Source organism: Balaenoptera borealis (genome assembly GCF_965194805.1).
Source record: "Balaenoptera borealis genome assembly, chromosome: 14".
Taxonomy (NCBI): Eukaryota; Metazoa; Chordata; class Mammalia; order Artiodactyla; family Balaenopteridae; genus Balaenoptera; species Balaenoptera borealis.
In genome coordinates, this window is record NC_138875.1 from 5,216,029 (window position 1) to 5,239,564 (window position 23,536).

Consider the following 23,536-nt stretch of genomic DNA (forward strand, 5'->3'; position numbering starts at 1 on the left):
AGAGTTATAAATACCTTGTTTTGAAAATTCTTGCATGTCATTTTCTACTGCAAATAATAAAATGTCAATTATTCTATGTAATTATCATGATTTATGGCACTCAAAACAAAGTCTGGTGTATAGGTGCCCAATAAATATGAGACAGATGCTGAAAAAATGAAGTTAATAAAGAAAACAGAATTTCCAATCAGTAGGTCATTAAATGTACATCCGTGCAAATTTTATGGAGTGAGTGCTTAACATACGTAACACATGGTGTAACACTAAGAATCAAATAAGTACACCACCACCCCAGCTTTTCAGGAACACATAGTTTAGCAAAAGGTACATATAACTTGTAACTAAAGCTTAAAATATGTTCAAAATACTTTAGCACAAAGGGAGAATCATGCGCTGTGGTTGGGGAGTGGGAGGAGGGAACATTCTTTTTTTAATATTATTATTATATAAGTTACAGGTGTACAGCATTATAATTTACCACCTGTGTACTCTACAGAGTGGTCACCACCACAGGTCCAGTTACCATCCATTCCCATACAGTTGACCACTTTCACCTGTTCTGCCCACCCTCAACTCACTTCCCCTCTGGTAACAACTAATCTGTTTTTTCTATTGAAGAGTTTGATTTTGTTTGTTTGCTTAATAGATTCTACATATGTGTGAAATCATAGCATTTGTCTCTCTCCACCTGACTTACTTCATGTAAGCATAATACCTTCAAGGTCCATCCATGTTGTCACAAATGGCAGGATTTTGTTCTTTTTTATGGCTGAGTAGTAGCCCATTATACATACATATTTATCATTGGTTGAATTAATTGTTTGTGATTTTTAATGCACATTTGTGCAGAGTCAAATAATGTCTGTTGCTCTTAAAACAGTATGTCTGAAGCAGTATAATATTGTGGAAGGATTATGGGCTAGAGAGTTTGAAGGAACTTGTGTCTAATTTGCAATTTATACCATCCGAGTCTGCATTTCCTGAACGTGACAATAAAATGCGCCACTTTATAGAGTTGTTGGGAGTATTTAACAGTAATCTATAAAGTAGGTTATACAGTAGTTTTTACTCATTAATTGTTAATTTAATTTTTATTTATGTGGACTTAAGATTCATTGACCCTGTTGTGGTGAGAATGATCATAGATTAGCTGTGCTTTTTAAAATATTCTGAACCTCAAAAATGAAGCAGCATAGTTATGTGAAATAATCTAAACAAAGTAAAATCAGAGACTGTCTTTTGAAACCATTTCTGTTTTTGTTTGATATTAGTACAAATTATTTATTTCCATGCATTTTTGGAAGTAAATTGAAGCCACGGAACTATAACAAAAATGTATCAGGAATATTTAAAACACATTTGTGCTGATTAAAATAAAACAGTGTGTAAGTATGAAAACGAATAACTGATTCCAGATAAGTTAGGAGAAGAAATAAGGATCATTTGTGTAAAAATACTCAGCTATGGGAAGTGGTACATTTACCTAAAGAAAGGACAATAACATTTGAAAACAATTTTAAACACAAGTTGATGTGAGTCATACATCTTTACTTTCCACAGGGAAAAAATAATAAGATTGATTGCAATCAAGACTGTCTTGTGACACAGAAAGAGAAAGGAAGTTCTGGTGCTTAGTGAACTACTTTCCTATATTCATTCTGGGAAATTATCGTATCTTTGTTGTTTTACAGATCTACTTACGATTCTTGGACTATGAGATGCAGAATTCAAATGAATGCAAACGGAACTTCGTGGCGGTGTATGATGGAAGCAGCTCCGTGGAGGATCTGAAAGCCAAGTTCTGCAGCACCGTGGCCAATGACGTCATGCTCCGTACAGGTCTCGGGGTCATCCGCATGTGGGCGGACGAGGGCAGTCGCAACAGCCGGTTTCAGATGCTCTTCACATCCTTTCAAGAACGTAAGAATCTCTGCACTTCACTGTTTATCCTTCAAATGTGTCAGATGATGCAAATCTCATAAACTGTTAATGGTGTTTTCTTCATGCAGTTTGAGCACAGCAGGCTGAACCTTAAAAAGTTGTTCACATCGCTGAGATTCCCTTTCCTTCACTTTGGCCCAGGGACAGGAGAGTTCCATATTACCTTTTGATTACCTATATCAGCATATAAATCATAGCCTTGCTTAAGACACGTCACACTATTCAATTGGGAAATGATGAATTTTGTTTGTCGTTGGTTTAGCTCTTACCAAGCTATGGAACTGGGACAGCAGCTTCCAATGAAGTTTTAAGTCTTAAAAACCTGCACAGAAATATTTGGTAGGTTCTCTTTAGTAAGCTTCTCTTGCCGTCCCATTGATTTCAAATCGGTCTGTGACTACAGAGCTCCTATTAAAGTAGGCAAAGAGGGAGAATTGCTTGGGAAGAGAGTAAATAGAAAAAGTTCCAGAAAATAGTTTAAACGGCTCAATGGATGACACCCAGAGTTATGGGCAAAGCACAGAAATTTTAGAAAATCATGTTCTAACAAATAATAAATTATATTAATAGATATATGTTTGAACTGTTCTTTAGAAACTTTGAATAATTCATGTTTAATAAATTTATACAAATGAAAAATAAACCTAAGAAATTCAGCTTCAAGGAATCAGTACTTTACCATTTGAAACTATACATTTTTTTTAAAACAGAAAAGACAAAATGATTTTGAAATGTCAAGGATTTCTCAGTGATAGGCACAGCAGTCACTGTTTTTTCAATTCATAAATGTTAAATGTATTAGACGATTACTTTGTATCATAAATAAATAGTTTGGGCTTTAAGTTGCTCTTTAATTACCCAGTTGGAGAATTCTAGGGCCCCAGAAGTACTGAATGTCCCTCAGTCTTTCTAAATCTTGATACCATCACAGAGTATGTTAAATCTCCCACCCAAGATTATTGCAGATTTCAACAGCATGTTGCTATCTATGTCTTTGTTTCAGGAGTTGATCAAAATGTTAGAACGAGTGCATCTTTATTTCAGCAAGGTATCTGGCCAAAAAACCCTCATCATTTTCTTGTTTAGAATTTGAAGAAATTCAGGCTATAAGATAGCACATTTGGTGTTTTCACCGATGATTGCTTTACCATATCCGGTCAATTGTGCCTTTGGTGAGATGCAGAGTGAGTGTACCTTATTCAATTTTTTTGTCAGTCTTGGATAATCACAGATTGAGAACTTTCTAATTTAACACATACGGAAGTTCTAGTTAATATGTTAGTTGATATAATCAAGTTTTTAAAACTATCACAAAAATATGCAATTTTTATCAAAGCTACGCCGTAAAATGTAGTAAAGATAAATTAAAATATGTATTCTTACGTTTCATATATCAAGTAAAGAAACTCTGACTCCTAGGACTTCCTAAGGTTTTATTGCATTCAAACTCAACATAAGCCAATAATTTTTTAAATAATTGACAAAAAATATCTAATGCAGTATTGGCTTATATTAAGGAAAATGCAATAAGCAGCTCAAAGAAGATACTCCTGTAGGAAGTTGCCCTGGTCAAAATGCAAATTGCATAGCCTGTTCTTCTGGGTGTTATTACTGAGGAGAATGGTCATCTATTAGAAGAGACTGACCAGGATGCAGAAGCATCTAGAATCATGGGAAAAGGGCAAAGGAGAAGGAATGTTTATCTTACAGATTTCTTTTGTTCAAAATGTGATAACTACCTTACACTTAGGTGGGTGATATGGATTAATGTTTGCGAGGTAAGATTAATGTTTGTTAAATTAATTATAGGAAACCATTTGAGTGTAATTCAGGGAGAAGAAATGTCTAGATCATAGGAGCTGCAATATTCCAAAACTGAATGGGTTCCCACAGAGGATATTCCACAGAAGGATAAATGAGAAATGGGTTCTCATCGGGCGTGAATGGTGTAGGGGAAGTGTCTAGGTTGGACAGGGGAAAAGGGAGACTAGCTAACGTCTAAGGTCCATTTCATCTCGAAGATTAAGACCTGTGAGACTTTAAAATTCTGCTTATATAAGAAATGGTGAATTATATCATACTGTGTATATATCATTAGAGATATTTTTGAGCTAAAAGACAGAGTTTTCATTCTGTAATTAAATGATCTCTGGCAGTCATTCAAGTGGGTGAACTTTCAGTGACTAATCCAGAAGAAACAGGGTATTGTCCCTAAGAAAGCCACTTAATGTTCCTACACAGTGGATGGATGGATTATCACACTCATCTGAGTGAGTATTACGTAGCAGTTTCCGTGATTATCTCATAAATTTACAGGAAGCTTTGACTGAAACAAATTTATCCTCTGTGTCATGTTGCCTATGCAGTTTTGTTATGATATTTTGTTTTTTCTGCCTTGACTAAAACTGTGCAGAATTCTACTATTACATGCCTACGATCAAAGTCAGCATGTGATGGGGTATATGGGTATAGACTAAGTATTTTTGCTTTGAAATCAAGGTATTCCCGATAAGAGAGGAAAGGTTTCAAAACAACAGGAAGTAGACTTCAATCAATTCTTTTATTCAGAAACGGGTGATTCTAATCTTTATTCCACATACACACACATATGGAATAAAGATTAGAGATGTGAATCAATGACCAGCTTTTTCTTACTCAAATAATGAGAAACCACCTTGATATTTTTCTTGGTCCCTATGTTTATTAGATGGTATCCCCAGTGCAGTGTTGAAAAGTGCTTAGGGCATATTCAACACTATTCTAATATCTGTCAAAACGTCTTATATTAGGACCATAGGATATTTTTAGGAGTTAGATAAGAGCTTAGAAGCCATCTATTTCTATCTCAAACATTTTATGAATTCAAACAGAAAAAGAAAAGACCCAGGGAAGTTAATTGACTTTCCCTGAATACCCTCAACACCATGCTTAATGATTTGAAAACAGCACGGAGGCAAGAATGTAAGACCTGACTAATGGACGCAAGTGGGAATATATTTTCAACTCATTTTATTTTTACATTTGTATCTGAATAAATTACAGTAAAGGGAAAGGATGAGTGTATAAGAGAGAGGCGTAGAAATTCTTACTATGAGTCATACCACTTTGAGGTTTCACAGGCACCTTAGAAGAATTTTAAAAGTCTGGATTAAATGCCAACATTTGCAACAGTGAAAAATATCCTCTAATATAATGGGAGGAATATAAGATCACTGAATTGAGAAGTATTTACCTTCAACTGTGTCATGAGAAATAACATCTTCCCTAGATAGATCCTATAAATATCATACTCCTGCCCCTACTGTCTTGCTAACTCTTCACCTCAGCCTTTTCTCAGCTCTGCCTGAGATTGCTGCCCTGATTAATGGTATCACACTGCTGTTGGCTGCTGCTAAAAAAAAACGTTTAGAGCAACTTTGAAACCTATCAACTAGAGAACAATCAGTGTTATCACCAAATAGGCACTGTCTTACTTCATTAGATTATAGTCTTTTTAATACTTCAAATGGCATTTTGTACTCAGATTACTCAGAATGCTCAATCCACTCTTAAATAATTTATACAATGGAGATGAACACATATATGGGCACCCGAAAAAGACCTCAAATTTTTAGGTATTAATTTTGAATAGTATTCTCTAAGAAAGATGACTTATTTAAACTTTAAATATATTCTGAAATGAAGAGGAAAATGTATTAACCACTGTGACTAATTTGCTTTCTTGGGTCAAAAATCAACAATTATGAGGGAGAATCAGGTTAGAAACACAGCTGAGGATAAAGAAGAATGAATCCAACTTGAGATAAAGACGGAATACTTTGAATAATTATCACATTGATATTGAAAGTATGCTATATTTTATTTTAGTGACTCAATTTAAGATTGCCTATAAGAATAGAGTTTTACACATTTGCATCACTTTTTATAAAGACGTTGGTCTTGCTCTAAACAAATCATCTAAAATTTTTTAAATTGATTATAGTTAGTGTAATTTCAACGTTGAGCATAGTTATGAAAATGCATGATCAATTATGATAGAACTGTATATTTAAGTACTGTATGTGTATAATGGCGACATTAGTGAAATGTACCTCTTCACACTGAGTCACAAGCCAGATTTTCTGATCCAGCCTTTTCCTGAACACACCGTGAATTTGCAGTAACTAGAATGAATGAATACAATAGTAATATCTCATTGTGACTTCTGAAGTTCTACCTTCAGCTGCTCTTCGGCTCTTATTTACACCATGATAAAATCTCCATCACTTAATGCTTGATTAATGGGCAGCATATTTCTGTTAAAAATAGACATGCAAGTAAAAAGAGATGAAAAGAAAATTGTTCATTTTAAAGATGTGGGAATAATGTTTACAATAATTTGCTAAAATGAGATTATGTATGTCATTTCATATCAATTTATGGCAAAAGCCCATAGAGTCTAAACTACAGATTTATTTACAGTAAAGAAATATACATACAGTAATATTTAATTTCAAAGAGGAGTTGAATTGAAGGATTCTGTGGAAGGCACAGAATCCTACAATATCATTTTGTAATTAAATTACATTCTATGGCAAAAGTTATTTTGCAGATGTAAATAAGGTCTTAGTCGATTGATTTTGAGTTCATCAAAGGGGAGATTATCTTGGGTGGACCTGACCTCATCAGGTGAGCTCCCCAAAATAAGGTGAATCATGAGTCAGAAAGACTGCTGGCCTGGAAGAAGAAAGCAGACAGGTATGTTGTGAACTGCCTGCCTGTTACAGGGGTGAACTCTAGGAGCTGAGACCATCCCTAGCCATTGACTAGCAAGTAAATGGGGACCTCAGTTGTATAACGGCAAGGAACTGAATTCTACCAACAACCCAAATGAGCTAGGAAGACAACCCTGAGAACCAGATGAAAACCACAGCCCCAACCGATGCCTTGATTTCACCTTGTAAGATTCTAGCAAAGGATCCAGTACTTGAGCTTCTGAAATCGTGTGATAAAAATTGGGTGTTGTTTTAAGATATTAAAATTGGGGTGATTGTTACACAGCAATAGAACACTATTGCAGACTTTGGTACTGTATGTGAGATGCTGCTATAACAAATACCTGATAGGTGGAGGCAGGTTTGGGATCAAGCAGTGATCATAGGTTGGTTAAAATTTGAGAATAATGATAGAAAAAACCTAAATTGCCTCAGACAGGTGGTTAGAATATACCTGGACTTGGAGGGCTGCCAGTGGGGCTCAGATAGAAGTGAGGAGTATTTTTTAGAAACTGGAGGAAGGGCGATCCTTGTTTTGTAGTGGCAGAAAGTGTAGCGAAATTGTGTCCTGCAGGGATGTCAGAAGGCATACTTGTAAGTGACAAACATTGGCTCTATGACTAAGTAGATTACTGAGAAAAGTGGTGGAGGTATAGGCTGGTTTCTCTTGCTGCTTATAGTAACATGAGGAAGGGGAGAAATAAATCTAAAGAATTATTAAACTAAAAGGAATTAGGACTGGATGGTTTTTAAAGCCCCAGCTTCTCCAGGTGGCAAAGATGTTAAAAGTTAGAAATGATGCTGAAAATATGGCAGAGAAAAAAGGCTGAATATGACTGTATAACCTTTGCTCAACCATCAGAAACATCAAAAGATCTCAGTGTTTAGTAACTAAAAGGCCCTTCAAAGAAGAGGTTAAATTTGGACCTTATAGATCCTCTAGGTCAAGCTAGAGGGTCTCCAGGAGGGAAGGGCAATGACCCTCAGCCATTACAGTGGTAACCAAGGGGAGTGAAAGGAATCTCTCAAATAGATTTATGGGTGTGGCATTTGTCTAAGAGAACAAAGCCCAGTGAATTTCAAGCAAGACCCACAAGGCTCTTGAGAAAATTATTTCAGCAGAAACACTGTCGGCTTGGACCGAAAGGAACGGAGAGAACCAAATGAAAACAGTTATCAGAACCCTAGCCTGAAGCAATCTGATACTACCACTCAGCTGCATATACATGTTACTTTTCATGAGAAAAGAAGGATGACTCAGGGAGCAGAACTGAGAGCCTGGAGAGCAAAGTCCACAGCTACAGAGGCATAGTCCTAGAACTGGAAATATAATCAAGAAAAATCCAGCATTTACCCTGCTGGATTTCAAGACTGTTGTGGACCAGTGATTCCTACTTACTCTTCAGTCTCCTTTGAACTAGAGTCTCTGTAACTATTTTCTGATGCCTGTCTAACCATTGTGTTGGGAGTTTGGGGAAGGTGGCTTGTCTCTTTGGTTTCATGGGTCCACATGGAGAGGAACTGTACCTCAGGAACTGAAGTCCAGACTCCTTCAAGGACTGCCCTCAGGAGCCTTGTCTGCACAATATTTAGATGACTTAGATGGTGAGATTTCAGACTTTGAGCTGGTGAGATTTAGATGAGATTTTGGACTTTGAGTTGATGCTGTAATAAAACGATACTCTTGGGAGTCTTGGGAAAGTATGAAAGTATGGGTTCATTTCTGGGCTCTCTGTTCTGTTTCATTGATCTATGTGTCTTTTTGTGCCATACTGTTTGTATTACTGTAGTTTGTAGTATAGTCTGAAGTCAGGGAATGTGATACCCCCAGGTATATTCTTCTTTTCAAGAGTGCTTCAACTATTTGGGGTCTTTTGTGGTTCCATACAAATTTTAGAATCATTTGTTCTAGTTCTGTGAAAAATGCCATGGGTATTTTGACAGGAATTGCATTGAACCTGTATATTTCTTTGGGTAAGATGGACATTTTAACAATACTAATTCTTTCAATCCTTGAGCACGGTGTAGCTTTCCATTTGTGTCATCTTCAATTTCCTTCACCAGTGTCTTCTAGTTTTCCAAGTACAGGTCTTTCACCTCCTTGGTTAAGTTCATTCCTAGGTACTTTATTCATTTTGATGTAATTATAAATGGGATTGTTTTCTTAATTTCTCTTTCAGATAGTTTGTTATTGATATATAGAAGTGTACCAGATATCCTGGGTGGTCTGACAACACTCGACAAATATTGATAATAATCTTTATGCCCTTTTAAAAGAAATTCTAAAGGTCAGGGATGGAAGAAGTCAGAGACATTATAAGCTGCAGCCAGTACTCCTGCTGGCCTTAAAGGAACACACTGCCATGTTACAGAAAGGGCCATGTGACAAGAGAATGATGGTGGCCTTTAGGGGCTAAAAATGTCCCCCAGTTGGCAGCCAGCAAGAAAGCAGGAACCTCAGTTCTACAGCCACAAGAGACTGAATTCTTCCAACAGCCTGAATGAGCTTGAAAGAGGCCTCCATGCTCCAGATGAGAACCCAGTACAGCTGCCTCCTTGATTTAGCCTTATGAGATCCTAAAGAGAGACCTCACCCAACCCAGACTTCTGACCTACATAGCTGGAGATATTAAGTGGGTATTGTTTTAAGCCCAAAAGTTTGTAATAATTTGTTACCCAGCAATAGAAAGCTGAAGGATATTTGTTGTAATGATGGGTAATTTTTAATAGAATGGATAACCCAAATGCAATCTATATACGTTACTTAATATATTGATTAAATATATTAATAAATATATTGTTATTTAGTAATGTATTACTTTTCCTAAATTTGATAGTTCAAGAGATGTGACAAGATAGAATTGTAGGCAGTGTAAGAAAAATAATCACTCCAACATCAGCTTGACCCTAAAAGTTGAGCAACTACTACTGTTTTACCTAGTCATTGATAAGTTTTCGTTTTTATACTTCTTTGTGTTCCTCCATTGATTCTGTCGTTCCTTCAGTAAACAAGGAAGTGCCCAGGCACTGATGGCATGAAGATGAATAAGAGGGTTGCTCCTCTTGAGGTGCAGCTGCACTCATTCAAATTGAATTCAAGTGTGTAACTCACTTCAGAAAACGTTCCCTTGTATCTGGTACTCTGTCCCTCCCACCACACACTTTCTCATTTACTTCAGTGAATTACCCACTAAAACACTGTATTCTAAGAAGCCAAATTCTCTTCTTGTATAGTTTTTTTTCTCCAGTGTTTGCTTATACTAGTAGGATCCTTACTCTTCTGTCACCATAATTGTTTATTATTTCACTATTCAGTTTTATTATCTTATCCTTTCTTGTCTGCAACACAGTTTGGCCTGCCATCTGCCTCTTGTATAGCCAATTTGCATTCTGTCCTAGATAGTGCAAATTCCCCATTTTGTAATGCACCAGTAAAATTACCATATCACCTCAATAAACTAAATTTAATGGCTCTTAAAGGGAAAAATATATATATAGATTGTAATTTGATTATTACTGTAAAAGTGCACAGAGGTCAGTAACACCCTGAGAAAATACACCAAAAAAAGGTGGATAATAATCAACTCACGGCAATAATATTTAATTTTCCCTCTAGAAAAATCTAGGCAAAACACATTTACAAGTTTGGGGTAAATGCTAAGATCAAAAGGCATTATATTGTGTATGTATTTCAGCAAGGAAAGAAAATTGTAAGTGCTAGAGGGAGCAATGTGACCAATTACAACATAGATTTAAATGTAAATTGACATTTTATGGGTATAGATCTCCATGCCTCATCATTATGAATTGGTGTATTTTTAAAAGATTAAGAACACTTTATTAATACAAGAATTATTTACTTATATATGTCTTATAGCAGTGTAAATACCAGATGGCATAGATTTAAATATCAACAATACACAAAATATGATGGGGAAATTGCTGACTATGTGTCAGGTTTGGGCATATCTCAATAAAATAGACATAAAACACACTATGGGTAAGGGAACATATCACTATATACAAATATACAAAATTCAAGATGTATTATTATTTAAATTTTTACATTTAATTTAAATTAAATTTAAATAAAAGGGAAAAGCTGAGCTTGAGGACAATTAGCAACATAAAGGATAGGCAGTGGGCAAATATTATTATCCTGTAAAGAGTACAGATTGTATGGTGTGTAATCTATAAAACCACTGAATCACTCTGTTGTACACCTATACTACTATAATATTGTAAGTCAACTATACTTCAATAAAAATAAATAATAAATAAGCAACAATAAACAAAAAAAGAATACAGATTATATAAGACAATAAGAAAATGTTATATAACAATAGAAAATGGGGCAAACAAAGTAAACAGTTAATTCATAGAGAAGCATAAATGGCCTACTGGTATAGGAAACAAACACCTATTCATATTAGTAAACAAAAAGACATAAATTTCAATAAGAATGAGACATCATTTTCATCTATCAAATTGTTTTAAAAAATTAGCAGTGATGAAATACCCAGTTTGGGAGATGGTGTGGTGAAATGAAAATTTATGTATGCTGGCAGGAAAGTAAAAGTTTTCTTAATTTAGCACTATATATCAAAATTCTAAAACAGGTAAAAAACAAAAATAGGGTCTTACCTGTTGATCTAAAAAATGAATCTAAGAATAGATACTAGTGGTGAGAATGTTTAGAATCATTTAAAAAATGAAAATTGCCTAAATGGCTTGGTTAAATGGTTCTTGAAACACGCCTATATTCTTGTAACTGTTACGATGATGTGTTAGATGGATACTGACAATGAACTATATTAAAAAATAAAATTCTAAAAGCAAGTGGCAAGCAAAACACATGTACATTACAAATATATTCTTGTAAACATGTGTGATAAATATTTAATATCCAGTATCTATTATATATGTAATACATATGTGTAGAAGGCAGTGCAATTAACTGATTATTTTTAGGATGAGGCTTATTGATTATCAGTACTTTATGATTTTTCTACAATAAAAAGTTGTTGTTTTAGTAAACATTTTAAAAGCAATAAATATAATTTGATACGACTTTCTGAAGGGATTTATTAAATCTAGGAAAACAAGATATATACATTTTTTCTTTTTTAAATTTAAATATATTTGATTTACAATATTGCATTAGTTTCAGGTGTACAGCAAAGTGATTCAGTTATATATATACATATTTTTTATCAGATTATTTTCCACCATAGGTTATTACAAGATATTAAGTTATACATTATTTTCTTTATTGGGAAAATTAAGATTTATTTATGATTTCAGAAAATTATAATTGGTCATTGGAGGTTTTGTTGGAGGGGTGATAATTATGCAACAGCTGAGGATACCACATTTCTGTCTCATAACATACTCTTTTAGACTTAATAGTCACTACAGGCTACGATAGAATTTCTCCACCATTTACCTTAAAGACACACTTAACTGAGGGCTGATTTACTGCATGGCAAATGGTGATGGCTAAGCCCACATTTCTGCAGGGCCCTTAGAACAGTAGAAGTAGAGTAGCATCAGCCCTTTCTCTGGCAGGTGATATGAATAAATCTTTGTTTGCTCTGATATTTTAAACTATGTAAATAATTAGAAAATGTTGCTCTTAACACATTTCCCAGCTAATTGTGACTCACAAATTATCAGGGTGTCCTGGTTCCAAACTGTTGCTTTTCCACCGCAGAGATCTCTTTCTTCCCTTTTCCCACTTCTGACCTTTCCTTCCCCATTTTGATATTGTGCAGCCATAGCTACATCTGTTAAACCTAGTGGGGCAGGTCTCTGATTACCCTGAGAAATCAGCTACGAGTTTTCCTATTGCTGCTGTAACAGATTACAACTAATTTAGTGCCTAAAAACACACAAACGTATTATTTGAAATAGGTTACCCTGGGCTGAAACCATGGTGTCAACAAGGCCACCTTCTAGGGGAGCTCTAGGGAAGAATACATTCCCTCACCTGTCCCAGTCTCTGGATTCCTTCTATTCCTTCTTCAAAGCCAGCAAGGTATCATCTTATCTCTTTTTGCTACATTGTTAAATCATGTTCTGTCCCTTGGAGCTTCTAAATTCCTCTCCTGAGGACGCCTTTGATTACACTGGCCCCTCCTGGATAATCCAGGCTAATCTCCCCATTTTGAAATCCTTAACTTTATCACATCCGCAAAATCCCTTTGCCATAAAAAGTGACATTCACAAGTTCTAGGAATTAGGGTGTGGACAAACTTGGGAGCCATTATTCAACTGAACACAATAGGTTTGATTTTTTTTTATTATTATTAAACTGACAAACTCTTGTCTGAAATTAGGAAAACATAACTTAGTTGACTTAAAGACCAACGGTTCATAATGCCAAATGGTAATCATATATCTAAACACATGTTCCCTTCATTCCCTACCACTGAATAAATATTCTTCTATATAAAGAAATTATTTAAAAATTAAATATCTTTCCACTATAGAAAAATACAAGAAAGGAATGTATCATGAAAATATCAATATGTGCTTTTTGGCAAGTATACATGTGTTTGGAGATTTTAAGATTAATGTTAATATTTTAGAAAAAATCACAAATCTGTAATTTGAAAAAATAATTTTTGTTGTTTAAAAAATATGAAATAGGATGAGAAAATGTGTAAAAGCATGAATCTGGTGCTGGTCAACTACTTTTTCCATTTTCCTACCTGTAACACCTTGACGTTAAATGTGAATTCTCCAGAAAATGAGGAATCATTACAGGACAGCTGTAAGTTTTAAATATATGTGTCTAGAACGGAGCAAATAGTCAATAGATGGTTCTACTATTCTGTCTGTTAATGGGATAACAGTATACTGAAACTTTTTAGAGTCAGTAGTTTCTTACTTTCAAATACAATGAGGCTTTTGAGCAAAGGACAATGGTATAATATTGTGTAATCTCCAGAGACTCACCCTTCTCTCTTTCTTTTTAAATGTTTAGTTGAGTCCTATTGTACCATTAAAAAAAAAAAAAAAAAAACTGTCAGACATATCTTAATATTTGAAGTTAATTCTCGATGGACATTTATTACTGGATATTAAATTCTTTGGTCATTTAACTCAAATCACTGAAGAAAAGTTATACATATAGATATATAGTTTAGTGATATAATTAAAATTTAAAATCAATTTCCTCAACTAATTGTTAGACTAAAAAAATTAAATAATTTTGGCTACCGTATTTATATGTTGAATTACTTAGAAAATTTTGTAGGATTTTCATTGAACTTTTTAGATCAACATTGTCTTTAGTTAAGTGTCTGCCAGGGATCCTGGGACAAGAATAAAGGCAGCTAATTCCTCGTAATTTTTGGTAGGATCCTTGGGGATAACATATATTGATCTCTTTGATTCTGGCTTCACAGCTACATAGTTTACGTCTATCAATGAAAATAAACAATGTATGTTTGCTATGGAGAAAGGAAATTATTATTCCAAATCGTTAGTCTTTGAACTAAGAGAATCACAAGCCTGAGGCTATGGCGCTCCTTTGATGCTTGGCTTTAATCCTTATTTACTGGAAGTCCTCCTTTGGGAGTTGGCATGTTCCATAATGAAACCAAATATACATTAATACCTTTAACAAAACGATGAGTCTCCCGTAACAACTGTTGCATATATGTGTGCGTCAGCTATGGAAACAAACCCTGGACCCCATGTCCAAGTCCTAATAATAGAGTGCAGACCCCAAAGAAATATAATATCCTAGTTACTGTAACTAGAGTCACGTCTAATTGCACACAGTGAATAAATCATGGGGTAGCTGACCCAATGCAGACATAATCATAGTATAAAAATGTATAATAATTTCTTGGCATCAAATGGAATGGATAGATCGTGACGTGGTCCTTGCCCTCTGTGAGTAATGAAATGGTCTTATCTATGGAATATAATTTTCTCCTGAAGGTGCTTCTCTTTTCATAATAGCGTGTCTTTTGGAACAGTAGGAATATGCAATTTTAGCAGAGAGATTGGGGGGATCTAATAAATGGGAGTGGGATTAGATTGTGAATAGAATTTCTTGTATTAGAAAAAAGATTAAGCTATAGCTTAATAATAACACTGGATATTTTGACTGATAACTAAGTCACATTGGAACATAGGGTTTTAGAAGCAGATATTGATTTTTCAAAAAAAAATATATGAAGATGATGAAAGAGGTGACGAGAAGATGCACAAACCTATTTCTGGCCTCAAATCTGGTCAGCATTTTTCAAGTAAAATGACATTTCCTCTAATTGCATAGCCCAAGGGCCATTTCATGTTTAAAGTATGGTGGCAGGGAGATTATTCCATTCATTTTGGGAAAAACAAAACAAAACATTTGTTTTGAGACACAATTCTAATGGCCAAATATATTTAAATTTTTTTTACATTTTTTTTCTGTAATTAGAATCTCACCATTAAAAATGGTATTTAGCAGCAAGCTCTACACTTTTTTAATCCAGTTTTTGAAGTCTTTGAAAGCTGACACAGATGCTTACTCATAATTGGGATCTCTGATGTTTTAGATATTTTCTTCCATCAAGTTCATGAAGAAAAGTTTAGCTATTCCTTAGAAATTAAAAGCATTGTTAGAATTTAATGAGAATATGGCATATCCATTTTACTGCTTAAAGAAGTCTTGTTCCAGTGTCTCGTTGACAAGTATTTATTAAGGACCTACGATACGGCACCTGATGTTCTGAGCGCTGTGATAAATTAGTGAACAAAACAACGCGTTTGCCTCTCATTAAAGGAAGCTAATGATGTACAAGTGAGTTAATTTAAAAAGATGAACTCAAATCCTAATAAGTGTTGTGGAAAAACACAACACGGGGTAATGTGCTGGAGAAGGATGTGGGCATGAGTGCCCTGGGTTGTGTTGGGCTATCCTTATGCTCAGAAGTAAGCTGGGCAAAGATTTGGGGTAAGCAAAGGGGTACTAAGGAGATTGAGATTTGATTTCACTTTATTGGGGAGGTTTTGGAGTGTTTTAAAAGGGGATGAAACTCCATCTGATTTACACTTAAATATCCAAGGCTTCTCTGGCCACTGTGTCCATGGATCCATGTAAGAGACCATTCGGTGAAAGACAACTCAGAAGTACCAGTGGAGACGTTACCAAGAGCCTGGAGTTGAGAGAGAGATGACAGACCTACAGGACAGTTTGATGTGGGTGCCAGGGCAGAGAGGACTCAAGGATGACCCTGAGCCTTTAGCCTGGAGCGAGGCGATGCCCCTTATTGATGTCAGGAGGGTGTGTGAGGGGAGAATTGAGGCAGGGAAGAGGAGTAGGATCATCGCCGTTAACTGAACCCATCCAGCCGTAGTCCATTTGAGATGGTAATTAGAGTGCCAAGTGGGGATACTACTTCGGGATTTGGATGCACCGAACAAATCTGGGTCTCAGATAGGCGTCAGAGCCGGAAGTGTGAGCCCATGAGAATGAAGCCAAATCCAGCCTCTGTACTCTGACACCAAATTAAATCTCAGAGACAGAGTTCTGGGTGAAGTAGAAAAGAATCACTTTCTTGCTTTGCCAGGCAAAGAGGACCACAGTGGGCTAATGCCCTCAAAATGTGTCTGGACCTGGAGGGGGTAGGGAGAAGTTTTATAGTCATGGTTCAAAGAGGGCGTGATCAGCTCGTGCACTTTCTTCCGATTGGTTGGTGGTGAGGTAAAGGGGAATCAGCCTCATCAACCTTCTGGTTCCATCCAGTCGGGGGTCTACATGCTTGTGGGCAGCATACCGTTAATTTCTCCCACCTGCTGGCGGTTTCAGTATCTGTAAAACAGCTCAGAAATATTAAGTATATCCCTTGAGGGGGGACCCACACTCTGCCCCTAGGCTGCTCTATTGTTTCTTTTGACTGGTCCTCCCTTCCCTAATTAACATCTATTTAAACCTGCTCCTTGGAACTCAGGGAAGGTCATGGAGGCTGAATGAAACCTATTTCCTGTAATCCGGAAACGGGGGACACAGAAAGGCTTTTGTGCCCGGGAGCCCCAGAGGGTCCTGCTCGGTACCACCAGGAGCCCGACTGCAGGGGTCCGCCAAAAGGCCTCAGAGGGCGGGGAAAATCACCTTTGCACCTGAAAGATCAAAATGATGATTGAATAAAAGTAACTGAGTTTTTCAGTGTGCCAGATTTTGCTATTTAGTAACAATTAATTACCTAAAGATATAATGTAGGTACCTATCACATTTACATAATTATAATAATTTTAAGCTTTGTTCCCATCTCTCAGGTAAAGAAAGTGATAGACTGTAGAGCCTCCTGACTGTCAGAAAATTTTAATAAATCAATATCTTCAAGGGTGATACAAGCTGAATTCAGGAAATGAAGCAAGGACATGTAAACAACGTGCTCCAAGCTCTTTCCTTGTTCTGATGCTTCTCCATGCATTTTTGTGACCATTTCCACTCCAAGTTATGATTTAAAATAAGAATTTAAAAAAGCAGAAGTAGAAAGCTCAAAGACATGGGTGTGTGTGTGTGTGTGTGTGTGGTCTATTCTCACACAGGCCAGCACATAGAGGCGTGAGCTTTTAACAAACCTCAAATTAAAGAGGTTAAAAGATAAGAATTTGAGAGAAGCAAGAAACAAGGAGAATACCTGTGGAATGAAACAAGATATGGGTTGGGGGCTGGGAGACGGGGTCGGCAGGAGCATCTGATCTGAAGCCCCAAGCAGTTTTTAAATGGTATAATGATTTTTAAAGAAAAATAGGATCGAACATCACTTCTATTTCCAGATTTTCTTGATGAAATATGATGTAATTTGACTTTGAACAGATCTACCAAATGATAGTTTCATTAACAAGAAAGCAGAGGTATTTGAAATATCAAGTTTTCGGAGAGAAATCTGACAGTTTTTATTTCCATTTTGTTTTAATTTTCCCTGAGTGGTATTTCTGGACTTGAAAAGAAAGGTAATGGGTGAGGAAAGAAATGACTCTAATAGAATGAGCATTAGTGCTGGTAGCATTAAATAGCAATTATGAATTACGTGGCTTTTAATTACAGAATTGGATCAGTATTTATAAGCATGTGACATGATACTGAAAAATGATGATACGTCCATGATTAGACCTTTAACATTATAAAATATATGTGTGGTGATTCTTTATGATATTTTAAAATAAAATTTCCTTTATTTTGAGTGTGTAGCTGCCCTTTTTCCTCTTGTCCTCCTTAACCTAATTAAAATACACCCAAAATTCGTTTGTTTGTCTCCTGATAACGTTTTTACTACTTAAGAATCAACAATATGTAGGTATAAAGGTTATTTGTCTCAAATGCCGTCATGATTTAAGCATCTTGAAGGACTGAAACGCTATTTCACTGAAGAATGGTAAATGCTCCCCACCTAGTGGGACGAATGGGAACATATGAGGATTTAAAGCTAGAAAAAATTTCCAACAGAAAACAATGAATTCAGTGAAATATTGAGTTCATTAAGTATCTTTAAAAATAATAAAGTATATTATGTGAAAGCTGTTCTTTTACTGGTTAAAATTTGAAAGATAAAATAGACTTGTTTGGATTAATATCTGGCTTTTTTTTCATGAAAAGTTATCAGATTTTTCCCAATCGTAAGAAGTAACTACATGTGTATATGTTTGTGTATATACACACATATGTATATGCATATATGAAAAAATTTGCCAACGAAAATTAAATATAACTTGTAAATATCCTAGAAGTAGTCACTGCTAACATTTCAGCTTAGTATTTCCAGTAAAATTTTTCATATGCTTGTTTGCATGTGAGGCTTTATAATTTGAAACAATTTGTATCCTTATTTTTCACCCAACTTCATACGTCAATAATTTCCATACTATTCTATGACCCCTTAAGAATTAAGAATCCTACCACTATAATGATTTTTGAACACTGGGGCAACACTTGCCGAGCTTTTGTTTTTGATTTTGTTCTTGTGTTGTCTATTAAGTGGTATACAAATAAAATTGGAGATATTTGGATTAAACAAGGTTAAACATACGCTTTTCGGCATATGACTTCTCTGAACAAGGTGCTGAGAATGGCTAGAAGGGTGACACACAGGAACACACTGTATTTCCCAGTCTTCCTACTCTGCAGTACACATCTTCCTTGCCAGAGCAAAATGTTGAGTTAAATTTTGTGTTTCCAAAGAATTTGTTTTGAAATATTTAGATAACTGTTCACTTAAGGTATTTTAAATTGGAATTTTAAAATTGGGCTTAAAGGACCTTTAGGTAATTTCAAAATCTGCATCTGTGTATTGTGTTTCTCTGTACTGAAAATTCTGTTAATACAATTGTAGGATAAATGTCACTTTTATCCAAGCCTCAATTTCATAGGATCACTAAAAACTTCAGAACACTCCTGGATTTATATTGGAAGCAAAAGACCAAGATCTATTCTCTTTTACACACTGCTTGCCTTGGTTTCTCAGGATGGGACCTGAATAGCTCTCTTTACGATTTGGTGTTAGAAAATGCATGTTATCTTGATGGTCTTGTTATTCTGTGAATGATGGAATATCACAAATTCCTTATATAGCTAAACCTTCCTCCTATAAAGTAGTACAAACATTTAAAATCTCCATTTGCTATTGTATCGATATTTCACATGCGTAGATTCTGTTCTGCTTCTTTTTTAGAATTGAACTTTAATTATATTTTACACTGGGTATGAGTGTAGCAGAGAAATATACCCCCAGGATGTTAAAATATCTCAGTCAGGAAGTCATAGTTTTAGGAAAGTCCTGGGCATGTCTTGGAAAGGTGTGTTTATTGTGTACTTGGATATAAAAAATGGAGACTGGTTATAGACTATTTTTTTCTTTTTACATGTAAATAGTACAGTAACACAGAATCAAAGACCTTGAAGCTGAAGGGCTCTGGTGTATTGTTGACTTTGTTTTCACATTCAAGTATATTACGAAGCTCATATAATGACTTTTAGGAGGGCAAGAGGATAAAAACCTTCTGCAAATTGTAAAGTTAATTGTTTGTATTACCTGTCATTGTGCTACTTCATGTAATATCAGAATTAATTTAAAACCACTTTTTGAATCATAGAAGGGAGTTGTCCACTTAGTCTTTGGGATTGAATTTTTGTGAAATACATAGTGTGCTAGAATAAGGACTTGGAAGAAGATATGGTAGGAACATTATTAAAATAAGCATTCCCCTGTCGTTTTTGAGAAAAAGATGTTTCATTATGCATTAATTTATTTTTCAGTTTCTTACAAGTGACTGTAAACTGGGGTGTTGTAGAGCTGGTACACACAGGTAGGGTGGAATGCACTGGTGTGGTACGTCCAGCAACATCTATTTAACTCTGATTGGTCAGTTCCCATGAAGTAATGATTGTTAAATATTTTAAATATTACTCCCAATATAATATCTTATTGATCTATGTAGCATAATCCATTTAATTATATTAATTTTATTATAATATTTTACCATCTAAAGAATAACTATCTGCTGTTTTGTCACATGAGAAAACAAACAGTTCTATGTATAACTCATCTTTTTAAACAGCATTTATTGCGTGCTCTTCTGCCTGAAGGGCTGTGTGTCTGTTCTTTCAAATTTGCATTCTCATTTAGTCTTAACAAGAGGTCTGTGAATAACTATCGTCACTTTACAAACTAGGAAATTGAATATATGTTTTATATCATGTACCTCCTTAAACTTATCCCATTATATAGATGTAAACTGAAAAGTGGAAAAATTTAAGGAGTATTTGCTCAAGGTCACACAACTTAGAAGCGGTGAACCCAAGATTCAGTCTCAGACATTTTGAATTCACAGCCTCTGTACAATACTTGCCTTTTAGAACAGCTTACAATGACAACTACAGTGCTTGTGTCCATATGGCCGGCACTGTCCTACATTCTCTGCATAGTTAGATCACTTAGGGAAGCATTATCTGTCTCCCTATTTTATAGATGTGGTAACTGAGTAAGTGTTCATGGAAGACGTGATCTCCCCTTAGGAATTATCACTCCCTACAGCCTGAGACGCAGCCCTACCCTCTGTAGTGTTGTCAGGACTCTACCCCAGGATGAAGTGCCTGGAGAAGCATTCTCTAAGCTTCAAGTTCATGGACAGTTAACCTGGTCCAAAAAGGATGCTTTGCACAATTGCGTATGTGTTAGTGTATGAGAGAAGAGGGGAAAGTTGGGAAAGGCTCACTTTGCAGTGTTAAAGTATCCATTTTCTATGTTACCCGAATGATTTAAATCAATAACAATGCTGTGCTTACACATATGACATTCTTTTGGCTGACTAGCATATTTCACTACGTTCCGTTTCTGGCTTTTCTCAAAAAGAAACACTTAGCATTAGAGCCGGATGATGAAATGGTGATGTTCAATAAACCCTTCCAGAGAAGTGAGTTTGCAATAGCTGCAGTCATTATGTCTAAATATGCTTTTGAATAATTCAGAGTCAAAAAGCAATGCGAATACTGTCTTCTGTGTACTTAGTTTTTAACATCAATATGAGGCTATGTTTGCTATTCTGAAAGCAACAGAAGACCTAGTCCCAGAAATAAGTAGATTCATCTGATCATGGAAACTGCCTGTGTGAGTTACTCTGAATTTTGAGGATTACGTGATTGGCTGCCCTTTATTATTGGTAAACCTTAATTTTGAGTTTCTTCCAGATAATTTTAGGGAATAAGGGGTCTGGTTTTTAAGAGCCAATAGCTTTCGACAATTATATTGAATTTCTAAGTAGAATAAGTTCTTTAAAAATTGGTAGAATATGTGCTTTTCCAGCAATAGTAAGAGAGCCAAATAATGAATGGGATTTAGTTTCTGAGAGTATCACAATTTGTATTGTATTTGAGAGCTAATGCTCCACAGTAAACACACCTGTGAGAGTCTTCTGTTCTCTGGGATACTCAGGTCGGCAGCCTGGCCAGAGCTAAACTTTTGCTCAGTGATATTAATCAATTAAAAATATCTGTTGACTATTTACTCTAAGCCTAGAGATATTAAGCCACATAAGAGATTACAAATCATTTTTTTAAAAGCATGTCCCTAGCCTCAAAGAACTCGTGGGGAAAGATGATAAGCATATACTAAGTGCTAAACTCTTTTAAAAATTATAAGTAGAGTAGGATTTAAGGAAAAGATAATTTTCCGATAGATTGGAATGATATTTTAATACTGTAAAGATAATACAGTTCTGATATGATTTGCATAGCAAAGCGGAGAATGGGTATTCCAGGACAGAGAGAGGGAGGGAACTGTATGACCAATGAACCAAAGATCTCAGGAGCGTGTGGGGAGCAGTGGGAAATGCTTATGTGCAGGGTGTATGTACTCAGACATCCTTGAAGGAGCAGTGAGAACATGGCTTGATTTGGGAGGCAGGAAGGTGCCATTTTATTTTTTTAGCAGGAGGTAGAAATAAGAATCTTTATTGAACTATTGTGTGTCTGCATTTATATGAGAGAAATATTCAGATATGCAATATAAAGAAAATTCAGAATCCAATCTATTTTATTTTTGGTGTCTATGAGACAAAATTAATTTCTGTTCAAGGGGTATGTTGTGATACATTGGTTTCTTAGCCACTGCAAGATTTCCTTTGTTGTTTTTGTTTGTTTATTGTTTGCACAGCAGTTCTATAAATGTAGCAAAGTAAGGAAGAAAAGATGGAATAGTACTCGGAATAATAGTGATTTTTTTAAGGGAGGATGATTTCAGTTAACTGGCACATTTGCATAATAATTTGATGTAAAGTAGTGTGTCAAGAATGTGATTCATTGACAGTCCTGGATGATCTGTTCCACTCCCAGTCAAACCACCAATATTTAATGATAGTTGATACTGGCACATTGATTGGTGTTTTGTAAGACTTCCGCAACAGCAGCAGAAACAGAAACAAAATTACATTTGGAGAAGTTGGAAGCCAAATCTCTAGTGCATTTACTAACATACTGTTAGTAGTGTTAGTACTAACATACCTCACTGTTGCAGAATGCAATGTCATTTTTATCTATATATTTAAAAATTTAAAAACAAACCCATCCTATTTAATAGTAATTGTAATAAATTTTCCAGCTCATTCTGGCAGGTCAATAAATATTTATGCTCTTTTCGAGGTATTCTTTACTTGATGGATTAACTGTACTTTCAAAACCACTGCAATTTATCAGGTAGTAAGTGTTTTTTTACATTTTCTACTAAAGCAATTTGCAGCTGCTCTAATCTATTTGCAGAAAACTACATTTTTGTTGTGTGTACACATTTTGACAACATTCATTACCTGCTAAACAGACCATATCAGTTGTGCAAAATGGTTGACTACAGAAATTCAAATTTAGTTCCTTACCGAAAAGCAGATTTTTGTAGTAATAGATTGGATCATTACATTTTACACTATAAAAGCTTTACACCATGTTGAAAGCAGGAGCACAATAAGATGTTCAGCATGATACTTTTCAAAATGACTACTGAATCTGCATCTTTTCTACTCTTTAATACTTTGTTTTTCAAAACGACTATTACATCTTTTTTATTCTTTAACCAGGGACTTAAAGGCAAACCAAGCAGAAGGAAGAAGAAACTCTCCTGGGAATTGGGACTTTGGGGGTGGGTAGGGGGAAGGGCGTGGAGAGTCAGGGTAATGCTTGGCTCAAGTTCCCCTTGTCTTTGCCACACTTTTGATTTTCAAGACTTGATTTTTTTTTTTAATGATTCCTCTAGGAATGTTAAAATATATTAAATTACCTTACGCAAAGCATTTTCTTAACAATTTTCATTAATATGGAAAATATATTTAAGGAAGACAACTTTCTTAAA

General features: G+C 35.3%; 1 protein-coding gene across 6 annotated transcripts in view; it reads left to right on the top strand.

Moving 5' to 3' along the window:
• The window catches only part of NETO1 (neuropilin and tolloid like 1), a 101,140-nt gene that overhangs the window by 60,857 nt on the left and 16,747 nt on the right, over window positions 1-23,536 (top strand). For all 6 annotated transcript variants that reach the window (XM_082355253.1, XM_082355254.1, XM_082355250.1 and 3 more), the window contains one exon: window positions 1,692-1,920. In XM_082355253.1, the coding sequence (XP_082211379.1) occupies window positions 1,692-1,920 (229 nt within the window). The remainder of the gene's footprint in view (window positions 1-1,691; window positions 1,921-23,536) is intronic.